Source organism: Cinclus cinclus, chromosome 3, assembly GCF_963662255.1.
Source record: "Cinclus cinclus chromosome 3, bCinCin1.1, whole genome shotgun sequence".
NCBI classification, from domain to species: domain Eukaryota; kingdom Metazoa; phylum Chordata; class Aves; order Passeriformes; family Cinclidae; genus Cinclus; species Cinclus cinclus.
This window is the reverse complement of record NC_085048.1, coordinates 74948810-74961924: the sequence shown is the minus strand read 5'-3', so window position 1 is coordinate 74961924 and position 13115 is coordinate 74948810. Positions and strand designations below refer to the sequence as shown.

The window sequence follows — 13115 nt, the reverse complement described above, 5'->3', positions numbered from 1 at the left end:
TTTAATTTGTCTCTTCCCATTAATGCCGAGTAAATTAATATTCTTCAGTTATGCTGAGTGTCCAAAAATTTGCATCACTTTTTAGGTCTTCTTAATTTTTCAGCCACGTCATGTAACTGAAAGCTTAAAATACACTTTTTCTGGTTTTCGTTTTGGATTTTTTCCCTATGTATTAGTTTTTACTTAGATTAAGGGAGTTTTGTACTGCAAATTGCTATGTATAAGAATATAGTCCATAAAATTAGAGACTGTGTGAATTCAGGTATTATATTGAAATATTCATGCGATTCTGAGGCTCGGGAGATTAAGAGGCACTAAGGTGATTTGTCTTGTAGCAGAAAATGTATTTTAAGCTGCTTGTGCTTATGGCTGTGCACCTTGTCTGCTACAATACAAAAGTATAATTCTACAGTCTCAGAAAGACAATGTAATTCATCTTTCTAACATCTACGTCTAAATTTGTTTCTCCTAAAAATTGGATTAGAATAATAAACGTTTAGAGAACAGAGCGTCTCAACAATATTCAAACAGAAAGATGTGAAGAATTGAGTCAAAAATCTAGAAATGGAGCAGTGTTACTTGTTTAACAGGACTCAAGGATCATTCAGGAAGCAGGTGGAAATCTCATATCAGTACAATACAGAGTGAGAGTGAAGGGCAAGGCACCAGTAGGGAATGTGTAGGAAGAAATTAAGTTACCACTGGAACAATTTGATTTTATTAGGGTGGATTAATATTTTTAATACCAACGTTGCATGTTCTCTACAAAGGTCCTACAGTATGCATCTGGCATTTAAGGTTAGTTAGAAGCTACAGGGGAGATGCTACATAGAAGTATTGCAGGAGTATGCTGTCAAGAGTGGTTTCCTGAGCATGACATGACAGCATTGATCTAGGATGGCTCAGTGGCTGCAGTTTGTTTCAGCCACAGTTCAGGTGCCCAGCTGCTTAGAAGAAGAAAAACTGTTAAATGAAGTTTTTATGTAATATCTGATCCAGAGTCTGTAGCAAGCTGTTCAGATGCAGCACTGTAAAATATGCAGTGATCAGCAACAAAGGGAAGCACAGAGGTCTTGAATATTTCTGTGCCAGTGTACCCTTTAACTTGCAGTGAAATTTGATACATTTATACTGTGAGTCCTGCTAAATGGTTGCTTTAGTGGCTGTGTCTGCTGAGGAGGCAGATTTTTTAAATTGGTGTGTGGTACAGCAGGGAAGAATGGTAAAATTAATTATTTAAGATAGGCCTGATACATCTCTCATTCTAGGACAGAAGATTACGCTTAAAGAACTTAATTGTCTTATCATACAGGCTAAGTTACTATATAGAAAACAAATTATAATTAGTTGATTCTAGTAATGTGGAATTTTATGGAGAAAAAAAAAGAGATGAAAAAATTCTGGTCAGTAATTTCTTCAGGGATTATCCAAATAGGTTAACCACTCCTTTATTTTGACAAGTCTCTAGGCAGGTACCTCGTGATCCCAGTACCTTCTGAACAGAAGATGGTGTTTGCTATACCAAGGTCTCATTTCTGTATGTGAGCTGTCATAACATATACTTGCTTGTGAGAGAGAGAGTTCTGAAACATGGCCCACATACAAAACTGGTAGAGTTTGTTACTTACACATGGCATCTGAACAGTCTTGGGCATGGGGGGAATGTGTAGTTTTTACTGAAGATTCCAAGAAACACTTTTTATAGAGACAATTGTTTTTATTTAGTGGGGGAGGGAGGGAAAGAGGGTGTTGGTCTGGGGCGTTTCTTCATTGTTCTTCTGGGATTTTAGTTTGGTTGGGTTTTTTGTAATTTAACAAGTTTTAGGAAAGTTCCCTACCTATGTTAAGTTTGCTGAAATACAAATTTCTTTTGCAAATCGGTGGATAACAGAAAGGTATTTCAATTGCAATTTGGTATCTTTTTTCAGACTGTAAGGGGTATTTTTTTAAGCACTAGGAATACTTTCAAACCTACATTTTTGTTGCTGCTGATGTCCTCTATTTTCAGTAATCAGTATTTGTAATCTGGTTTTAAAACCTAGCAGAATAAAATCTCATATACAAAGTAGAATCTCATAAGAAACTGACTTCAGATTAATACATTATGAAGAATAGGTGGTTCTTATTTGTCAAAATCTGTATGAGAAATACTGGTCTTAAGGTACATGATTAATTCCCAAAGCCCAAATGGTGAATATGTTCAAACATGAATTTGGTTTAATTTTCTTTTACTTACTCCAGCTTCAGGTTCCATTTTCTTTTTTTTTTTCCCCAAGAACTATGACGAATACTTAAAACAAGACTTACATATGTTTGAATTATTCTGGGTGATTACACTGGAAAATTACGTGACTACATTTAAAAAAAAAAGCCAAGTTATCATCACTTCTGTTATTCTGGAGTAGGTACAAAAAACTGAAGTACGTTGCATGATTTTCATGATTTACTAAGAATCCACTAATCTTCTGTAACTGAAGTTACTAAGATTAAAGGAATTGATTAAAAAATTTAGATCAATTGCTTGTATATCTTTACGTAATATTTGCAGATGTCAGAAGTATTTTGGTGAATTGAGATTGTCTTGGAAGGCTTTTAAAAATGTTTTTAATGCTAAATTTATGTGATGTACAAACGAAATAGTGATACAAACTCATATGTAGAACTTGATGCCTTCCCTCAGCTCCCACGTGACAGCACGAATAAATTTTCAGGGCTGTCAGGAGCCAGAGAGCTGCTTTGTGTCAGTTTGTGATCAAACCTGTGCTTCGCTGCCTGCTGCTCTGAAGTGCTGGGCACCTCCCAGCACACACACCTGTGGCTGCTGTGTGCAGCTCAGGCAGCCTGCAGCAGCCAGAATGGCTCTGCCTTTCCTCCTTGAGGCAGGGAAGGTCACTGGCCACCCACCCAGCACGGCGGCCACAGGTTAGGGCTGTGTCTGGAGGAGGAGGGAATGCGGTGAGTGGTCAGGTGTGCCCAGCAGTGGTGTGGCTTCCTGGGGAAAAGGTGCTCCTCAAAGGCCCTTTGTGCCAGTCCCTGTCAGGCAGCGCTCCTGTCTGTGGAGAACGAGGCTTGGCCGGTCTCTAAAAGCTGAAAAGAAGGCTCAGTAAATAGCAGAGAAAGCTCTTTCCCCTAGCAACGTGCTGCCTCGAGCAGGAAGGTCATATGATTGGCATATTTGTCCCCTAAAGAGAATGCACACAATTAGTTTTTTCACTTCTCTGTATTTTTAAGCTGTGTGAAAGTGGGTTTTAGCAGCCGTACAAGAGGAGACTGGCCAGTTGGAATACCATCACCCCCTTCTTCTGAGAGTTCAAGAACTGGAAAGGCATCTGTGGTGTTTATGGAAGAGCTATTTTTGATTTTTAAACAGTATTTAAACACTGGTATTAGAGTATCAGTAAACTGCACATGAGATACACATGTGTTAGATTCAGCATGGCTGCTCATACACATGTAAGCAGTTGGAAATAACTGTGAGCTTTTAGTATGCACTCGCTTTTTAGCAGCTGTTGAAAATTACTGCAAGTATATACCAAGCTCATATCTCCTTTTCAACTTCCAATATTCTGTTTTGTTAGTTGGATTAGAAATTTAAAACTTAAATTCGTTGTTTTTTTGGGCATCTTGGGTTTAAAACAATACTGTTTCTCTAGATGGTAACTTTATATAAAGTTCTGTATGAAACAGACATTACATGCTTCGACCTTAGAGGTTGTGTGTGTACAGAAAACAATAACTTTGAAAATAAAACTATTAATGCAAGTATTTTACAGAAGGGAGTGTAGGTGAAACGCAGAAACAATTTTCTATATCACATTTAGCTGTTATGATTTCTGTTGAAAATGTGAGTAGAGCAGTAAGTGCGACAGTTGAAGAAGCTATAGGAAGACTGCTGCTCCCTGTATACTAACAGTTTAAAACTGGACAAGTCTAAACCTTCATGGGTTTAGTCCATATTGTAAAGTAGTTTATTTTAATTAAGTCAGTATTACATTTTCAGGACATCTCATGCTGAAGATAAAAATGTCTTTGAAGTTACTAGTGCAGCTTGAATTCTCATGTGGTAGTGTGCAGCCCTGAATCCTGTGTTTAATGAAACACCTGAGAGAAGATACACTTGAAAGACATGTACTAATTCACAGCAAGTTTTTGTGCTCCCTGCCACCAGCAGTTAGTATTCTTCTGTTGCTCTAAAGAGAGACTCCTCTCTTTGTTTCTTGGTTACTAAATTTGATATGAAATGTCACTCTTCTTACTTTCTTTTTTTTAATAATTTCTGGGTGGGAACAGATTCAAAACATACTGGACATTTTTCCATATGAAAACACGCAGTCATATCTCAGTGCCAATTTGAACATGAAAGGCTTTGTTTATGTAGTAAACCATTTGCATAGCTGGAAAGAAAACTATAGGGCATTGGGATCTCACGAGTTTGCAACAAAATGCTACTTTTGAAACCCTTAAATGGGGTTCTCCATGTCTCCAGTCCCATCTTGCCCCCCATATCCCCACCCATTCCAGTATTTGAATTCAGGGGAATTTACAGCTGTTCGGAGTGTATAAACTCAAACTTTGAATAGAGACCTCCTAGGATGACAGAGGGAAAATAAACATTACAGGTCAGGCCACACTTAACTGTAAATATTTTAATTAATCATTCCATTGTTCTATTTCCAACAACTGCCTCTAATTTGTACCTGTTAGAACAACCACCTTGATCCTAGGTTGTTTTATAGCATGTATTAGTTAAATTGTTTTTATAATTTACTTAAAACACAGGATGGGTTAATGAATTTGTCCTGATAAAAGTGGAATGTGTCAACACTGTCTGAGTGTTCTGGCACTGTTAAGTCTGTTCCAAAGGCTACAGCTGGAATAAAGACCTGCATAATATAGGTCGTGTTTGCATTCTGCTCTCTTCAGATTCCTAGGATGCTCGTGGAACTCAGGATGTTGCTGATAGAGCCAAATGTGGCTTGCCTGGTACTATCTCATTCAGTGTGCTTATAGTTTAACTGCTCTTTTCAGAATTGAGCTAACCAGCGAGGAGGAATTTTAGATGTCTAGCATTCCAAAACTAGAAATAGCAAAAGTAAAGTGTTCAGCTCTGAAAGTTTTTAAGCTGAGTTTGCATTTTGCTAAAAATAGGTCTAATGCTTTAGATTGCATGGATGGCTTTAGATCGGTAGGTATTTAATTTGAATCTTAATACAAATATCAGCGGGATGTCTGTGCTAGCAAATAAATCTGAATGTATCTCAGTATTATTCTGCCTTTTAAAAACATTCTAGAATGTACTGTAAAAATGTTGGTTTGTTTTTTTTTTCCTTCAGAACTTTTTGGGATTTAGTGTGTATATGTGTGTCATGAAAGATGCATTCCTGTTATGGAACTTTGTGAATTGCTGAAGTTCTCCAGTGTGGTGTGTAGAGATTCTTATCACAGATTTTATTAAAAACATTGAAATGGACATGCAAGAAAAATAGGAATGATAATTTTAAAAAAAAAAGACAAAGCAAAAAACAGGTTCTGAAGTTAAGTATTGTTGAGGGTCTTATTTAACCTATCCAGGTGACCTTTTCTTTTCCCCTTCAAAGTCCAAAACTCTGTGATTTAAATATGAGCCCATCACATCTGTCCTAAAGAAATGTTGACCTGTTAAGGTCAAGCCAAAATTCCCCCCACCCCAATGTGGTACCAGCTAGTATCTTGGGGATACATATAGTGAAGCAAGCTTGTAAGTTCCACTGATGCTTTATTTCAGTCTGGCTTGTAAAACACGCTATGTGCCAATTTTCTCTACCTTATCTATATTTTTTTTCGTGCAGAAATGGAAAGTGGGGGAGGGAGGGCATTTGGATTCTCGAAAGTATTACTGGTAAGCCAAGTATCATGATTAAACAGGGATATGTCAGATAAGGTGATGGGAAGTGTAAAAAGATAGGCTGCCTTTTCCCCCTAGAGTATCTTTAACATTATGACCAATGAATTTGTCAAGTGAAACAGCTCAAGTCTTCTTTGCATATCATTTGAACTGAGAGCTGGCTTTGAAGAAGATAAGCAGACTGTGTTGCCCAGAAGAAGTAATGATGCTAATTTATCTTTGCCTGTCCTCATAGCCATAGCAGTGTGTGTCAGTGTTGAAAAGGAAATAGAGAAATAACTGAGCTATAGTTTTACCACCTGTTCAGTGCCATAGGATTGTTGATGACATACAGGACTCTGAGAAATATGGCTGGTCTGGAAGTCTTTGTCTCAAAACTATTTGGGAAAATTTCCTCTAATATAAGAATAGCTGCTAAACTGTGACAGAAAAGACCCCTTTGACCAATTCCTCTCAGAACAAATAAAGCTATGGTGTAGGATTTCTGCTCCGTCACCCTCAGAAGTGTATAATCAAGGATGAGAAAGTCTGTTACATGTGTTTACTAGCAACTTCTATCAATATTTACATTCTGAGCATGGGAAACTTAAAGGTCTCTGCCAGATTTTTTTGAGGGAAAGGGAGGATGAGATGTTTTCTGTAATACTGAGTAATAGTGTAATTTACAGAACTGAAAGCCTTTACAAAAGTAAAATCTAATCTCTTGCACTAGGTAATTGATTCATAGTTGAGGTACTCCCATTCAGAATTTTATAAAATAGCTCTTTTCTTTGTCTTTTACATGTAGTTACCTGTCATCTTGTTGCTATAGATACATCACTTTGAACAACTTAGATAGGGAAAAAAAAGATCTTCCAAACATAGATTTTAAGCACATATACTTCAGCATGAAAAATTCCAATACTTCAGCATGAAAAATTCCAATGTGTTTTAGCCTTTGTAGTATATTTTACAATATATTGATGTCTGAGATTTGTTTTTTTGTCTAATACATGTACATCTAGGAATTCGTAGTATAATGTTTGTAAGGGTTTTTTTTTTGTTTATAAATTATGAATGGAAGGTTTTTGTCCCTGAATGGAGACATTCATGTGTAAAGACTGTTTGACTGGCACATGGTATGTTAGGAATACTTACTGATCTACAAGTGAATTGCAGTGGAGGATTTTTCTTTGTCGGGGAGATAAAAGCATTCTATTAGCCCAGAGAGTCCAGCCAGTGTCACAGTGCAAGCCTCCAAGCTGCAGCTGTCGGGCAGCTGGGGACTGCAGGAAGGCAGGGTGACAGACTCCTGAGGAGCAGCACTGCCTCCTGGATAAGTAGGATGAGGTCAGTGACAGTAACATATTTCTGTGGTGTTAATGCGTTTTACCAAAATTCCTATTAAATTAGCAAATAGTAGATGGCTTATACTATACAGATAAGCAGTCAAAAGAATAATTCAAGTCTTCATATTTAATGTGTGTATTTCCAGGTGGTAGAAAAGTTTCAATGATTTTATGTGGCAATTTTAAAATACTTTTCTATTTGAGGAAGCATTTTAAGTATTTATTCTTGTTCATTAGTATAGTGTTCTTCCATAACTGCCAAGTCTTCTGCCCCACTGCTTGGAGTGCACGTGAAATTATTTATTGCTTTACCTTCATTCTGAAAAATACAGCGTGTTCTTAGAAGAACTCTCTCCAGTTGAAGCAAATGCTTGAAGGGTGCACGGACTTGGACAAAATGTTAGGTGTCTGGAAGAGTTCTCTCCAAGGGTGTCAGGAGGGTGCTGGTGAGAGCTGCTGTTTAAGCAGCAGTGGTGTGGAGCAGGCAGGGAGGGACGCAGCTCTGCAGGAGAGGTTGCTGAGGTGCTTGGGAGACTCTGGTGCAGCTACGCTGCTGAGTCTCCTGGGGTTCCTCCACACTGCTGAGGCTCATTCTTTCCATGAGCCTGATGGGACAGGCCTGCTGCAGTTGGCAGGGCAACATGGAGAGTGGTTTTTGGTCTTTGTGTTCCTGGCTGAGCTGTCCGTGGCTTTGCTTTCCCACCATTTTTTCTTCCCACTTGCTGCTCTGAGCCTGAAATGACAGCCCTGGAACAGCTTATAAAGAACTGGTCCCCAAAGCCAGACTTCTCTGCATTTTGTGCAGAATAATAAATCTGTCTGTTGCCTTTCCTTGGGCTGGGCTCACTTCAGTTCATGACAATTCAGTGAAGTACAGCAATGTGACAGGATTGCAAGAACGTTACCTGAAAATGTGTGACTTCTAGAAGCTAGACTGTCAATGAAAGTCACTAACATCACCCTAAATATGAGGATCTGTTTGTTATGAATGTAGGGGGGAAAAAAGTGTATCTGTTATATTTTACAAAGCAGTTACTTTAAAAGAAAATCGATCATTATGTGGGGAAAGCACCTGTGTTTGTAGAGATAAGTTGAAAGCCTTCCCTTCCAGCCCTGGTAATAATGTAAATCAGAGAACATTTTGAGACTTACATCCGTGAGACTCTAAGGCTCAAGAAGCTCTGTCAGGATAAGGTATCCCACCTATGACACAGGTGAGTGAATTGTTTGGTTTCTGAATTTCCTGAGCTGCAGTGATATTCCTTTTGGGCAGCAGTATAGGAGGGCAGCGTGGCCACTGGCTGTCTCCATAGGTCTAGTTTATGGATCTCTGCTCTAGCCTGAACACTGCCACTCGATCCTTCATTTAAATAGTATCTGTCTTTCCTTCTCTGCTGAATGTTACAGGCTTCTCAGAGTTGACAGAATCTTCATAGTCTACCTTTCACCTCTGAAAACTGTTGTCATCTGCTCAAGTCCTTCATTGACATTGCACAATGAAGGCATTTACCTTTGGAGTCTGCAGGCATGCCTGTCTGTCTTCCACCTGGATAATAAACATACATATGTATGTTTTGTGTATAAGTAAGAAGATAAACTGTGTGATACTCCTCAGGATACAGTGCATGCACATGAGAATCTGAGGCATTTCAGTGCCTTAAAATAAAGGATTTTCTGAAGGTTTTGGAATAACTGAGGTTAAAGTATAGCTTGGACATTGATAATGAAAATAATCCATTGTAGTGTTTTATCTAAGCTCCCCATTTCATGGCATGTAACAAGCTCTTACTATTAGCAGTTATATAATAAACTGCATCATTTTTATCTGAGACTGTCGGTATTGTCCAAAGTAGGGGAGACAGTTATGGTTTTTACTGGGCGTTTGTATAGTCAGCACTATTTAGTTTGAAATTGTGATTTTATAGGAAGTGTTTCCCAGAGACTTCTTGTAGGTGGCAGTTGTGTTTTGAGCCTTGCAACTATTAATCCTACATTGATAAAGATTAGAAAGCAAGTTACTTAAAATGGTAGTCCTCACTGGCATTTGGTCTCCTTTAGGTCTATTTATTGCTAGCCCAGGTAGATTTGAGCTACTGTGAGGAGTTAGAGGCTGTGTGTTCACAGAACAGCACCCAGTGGTGTCTCTGCACAGTTGGCTTTGTTAGGATTTACTGCTTCCATCTCTTCTGTATTTGTATTCAGTGAGCATTTTTGCAAGTAGTTGCTTACATTTAAAGAATTACATTTCTAGATACCATTTTTAAGGCTTTTTTTTATCTGCATGTTATATTGTACATGATAAATACAAGGAAAGCACTGGAGATTTAAGAGGATGAGAGGTACAAGTCAATCATTTGAGCTTCAACTTAGTAATGCAAATCTGGTTTTAAGTGACCTTATTGATGTTTGCTCAAAGTAGCTTCCTTTTAGTACAAATGACTGAGCTTTGTTGCAGCTATTGTACAGGTAATGTACTGTCCCTTTAGAGATTGCCTTTGTATCCCTGATGCAACCTCTCTTTGCTTGAACAGAGAGTGCCTGCAGGAATGCCTGGAGCTAAGATAGATCTCCTGTGCCTCATTTGATCATCTGTCAGCAAAGAAGGGAGAGAGGATAGGGCAGGGAAAAACATGTGCCCCTTGCTCTGACGCAGCTCTTGGAAATTTGAGGGGTTGGCTATTGGTGGAGGATGTTCAAGTGGAGAGCTTGGTACCAGAGACTGAAGGACACGACAGTATGTCCCAAAGGGTCCTGGCCGCTTCTGTGGCTTCACCATGAGGAGAGGTGGCAAATGACTGCTCCAGGTGTAGGGTGCGAGGGGGTGGCAGGAGTTTGAGCAGCGCTGGTAGGATGGGTGGGTGGTGCAGGCAGTGCTTGGCACCCCTGTCCTGCAGAGATGGCATTGTGCAACAAACAGTGCCATCTTCTGGGAGGAGCCGGAACGATGACCTTGTGGTCAGCCCTACACCTGTGTTTTGGTGGGATTGGTTTTTGTTGGGGTTGGGGGGGGGGGGGTTGTATCTCATAAATGCTTTAAAAATCAAAGCACCAGAAGTCGGACATCGATGTTCATGCCTGGTAGTGCAAGTCCACATCTTGCATCTCTGATTTCTTTACTAATGCAGTTTTTAAGGGAAAATTTTAAGCTGCATTTTGTTTAATAGAAGAGAAGTTTATCTTAGTTTATCTTCTCATAGTCTAGAGAAGTAAATCTCAAAAATAAAAGTTAGGGACTTGGTCTGCTTTGTTTGATTTAAGTCCACTGTTGTTTCCATAAACATACTTCATAAAGCCTAGTAATTGCAACATCTTTTCTAATAGCAAGCAGTACTGACCTATAGGAAAATGTTAAAGTAAGAATGATTACTTGGACTTATATCTCCTTCTTTTGACCATGTCAAAAAGGGTAAAAATATTTTCTGTCTTAAAATTATTGTCCTATAAATGGTTACATTGGGAAATACTCACTGTGGTGCAAGATCTGGGATTGGGGTTACTAAAATTATCCTAGCAAGTGGAGTGTAATATTCAGCATTTACTAGAAGTCATTAATGGCGTAGATCAATCACATGAAGGTCTTATTTGGAGGAAGGGAGCAATTTTAGTAACATTAATGGAACTGTATGGGAGGTACAGCTGATATTGTGAGGAGGCTTTCTTATTACACCCTTTCAAATAAAAAAACACATGAATGCAAACAAAAAACAAATGACAAAGTACAACTTGTGGGGGAGGGGAAGAGATTTGTCAATATATTAAAAAAAATTATTATTGCCAAAATAACTTCAGTGAAGTATATTCAGAATGATGGGAATTTGTGAGCTCTGGATAGGCAGATAGATTTGGAATTGGTTTTATTGTGTTATGATTGCCTAGGTAATTTACCAGCAAAGACACAATGGAAAAATAATTCATTAAAAAAAGAAGATAAAATTATTTTGCATGTAAATTATAAATCTGTTCTGTGTCGTGTTAAGACTGCTAGAGTCTGCACCTTTTATATTTCAAAGGGTCTGTGGGACTATGGTGTCTGACATTTCTGGATAGTACAATACTTAACTGTGCAGTTGATTTTCAGTTAAGATGGTAATTGAGTGTGTATTTCCTTTTTTAGGGTTATTGTCAGCTTGCCCTGTCATACAGTATTTAACATATAAAGAAAATGTCTAACTTTCAGCATATTCTGAATGTTTACTATGTGATGTGTTTATGCAAGTCCCCAGTATTACAGTTGGGACTTTCAGTTTCTGACATTGGAAAGCAATTCAGTGTTGACTCATCTTAACATGTTGATTTTGAATTAGTGATAAAAATCAGCTGCTAAAAGATCCCTTTGTAAGGGGTTGTGGCCCTTGAGCATACCTCACAATAAATACTGTATCTGCTTAGATAAAATTTACAAACTATTTTTGTGTTGGACTTCAGTAAATTGCTAATCCATAGTTTGGGAGTAAAGTATGTATAGCAAGCTCATTAACTTGAGAAATATTGTTCCAAATACCTGGAAGATATTGTGTGATTAGATAAGTAAAAATGTAGGAAATCCAGTGTAGCAAAGGACAAGTGCATTGCTGCTCACAGGAAAGCTGTTCTTCTGTGCATCTGACTTAGGAATTTCAGCAGTGGCATTCCATACAGGAGGCATGGTGGTAACCTAACATTAAAGTAGATGTTGACCCTCTTGAGTTTCCTATATCATAATCGTATTTTCTGCTCGATAGAGTGTAGTCTAAACAAAGGGTAGTATTCTTGGAAAGACTGATCAGAGTATCTCTGGTCTTAAAATTTAAATTATGCTGCTAGAAATGTTTTCATTATTAACTGAAAAAGTGAGCATTTTTCTACTGAACACTACTTAATGTTTAGGCAACCTGCACGGTGCCAATGGAGTAGATAACTTCAGGGAAGTAGATTTTATTGAAGCAAAACCAAGAGTAGTGTATGCTGTGTCAATAGTAGTTACATCCTCATTGGAGTACATCTATATGTGCCAGAATCAGCCTCAGGGCAGTTGTCAATATCTTGTCTGGAAAGCTACAAAAAGATTGTTGTTTATTTTTTGTTTGCCCCACCCTCCCAGTAGTCAATATTGTCTACAGTGGAGCAGATTGCAATAAATTGCAGTGCTTAAAATTTGTGATACATCGTCATCATCTTCTTCTGGCACAATAATATTTTTTTTGTAAAGATACCTTTAGGAGTACATGAAAATGAGAAAAATATTAATAAATTATTTGTACGAAACACAACTTATAATTTTTATCATTTATGTTATGAACCTTTTCCAAAACTCTTTTAAGATACTTGTCAACAAGACTTAAGATAGTCAACAGGCAAGTTTCACTTAATTATATGGAAAAGTTGACAAAGCTTGCTGCTTTTGTGACTAATGGTAAGCAGGGGTTTTGTTTGGTTAGAACTTGAACAGTTTTATTCTAGGTCACTTAAATCATGTGCACTAGTGTGTTCATAATCCTGACTTCCTTCTCATTTTTTTTGTATGCAGGCAGAAGGAGAAGACAGCCTTAAAAAGATGCAGCTGATGGAGCTTGCAATTCTGAATGGCACCTACAGAGATGCCAACATCAAATCACGTAAGCATGTCGTGAGCTCAAGGGTCAATGCCATAGAAGTGTTTGCAGGTTTTGAATCTTAAATCTATCTGTTGAAAATGTACTGTGGCAACTTATGTTGGAGAATGAAAGGTAGTAAGAACCCAACAAAACTGTAGGTAGCTGCTGCAAAAGATTTTTGGGAGATAAGTTAGTCAGTTCATGGGGTTTTTGCATCTTGTTTCTTGTCCCTATTACTTTTTGAACAGGATGTGTGGGTTGAAATATTTACAAATACATAATATAAAAAACTTCAACCCTTAAACAGGATTTTTCTGGTTTACGGTAATT

At 38.0% G+C, this 13115-nt stretch overlaps 1 protein-coding gene across 4 annotated transcripts in view; it reads left to right on the top strand.

Moving 5' to 3' along the window:
• The window catches only part of QKI (QKI, KH domain containing RNA binding), a 146497-nt gene that overhangs the window by 120456 nt on the left and 12926 nt on the right, over positions 1–13115 (top strand). For all 4 annotated transcript variants that reach the window (XM_062490227.1, XM_062490226.1, XM_062490229.1 and 1 more), the window contains exon 5: positions 12719–12806. In XM_062490227.1, the coding sequence (XP_062346211.1) occupies positions 12719–12806 (88 nt within the window). The remainder of the gene's footprint in view (positions 1–12718; positions 12807–13115) is intronic.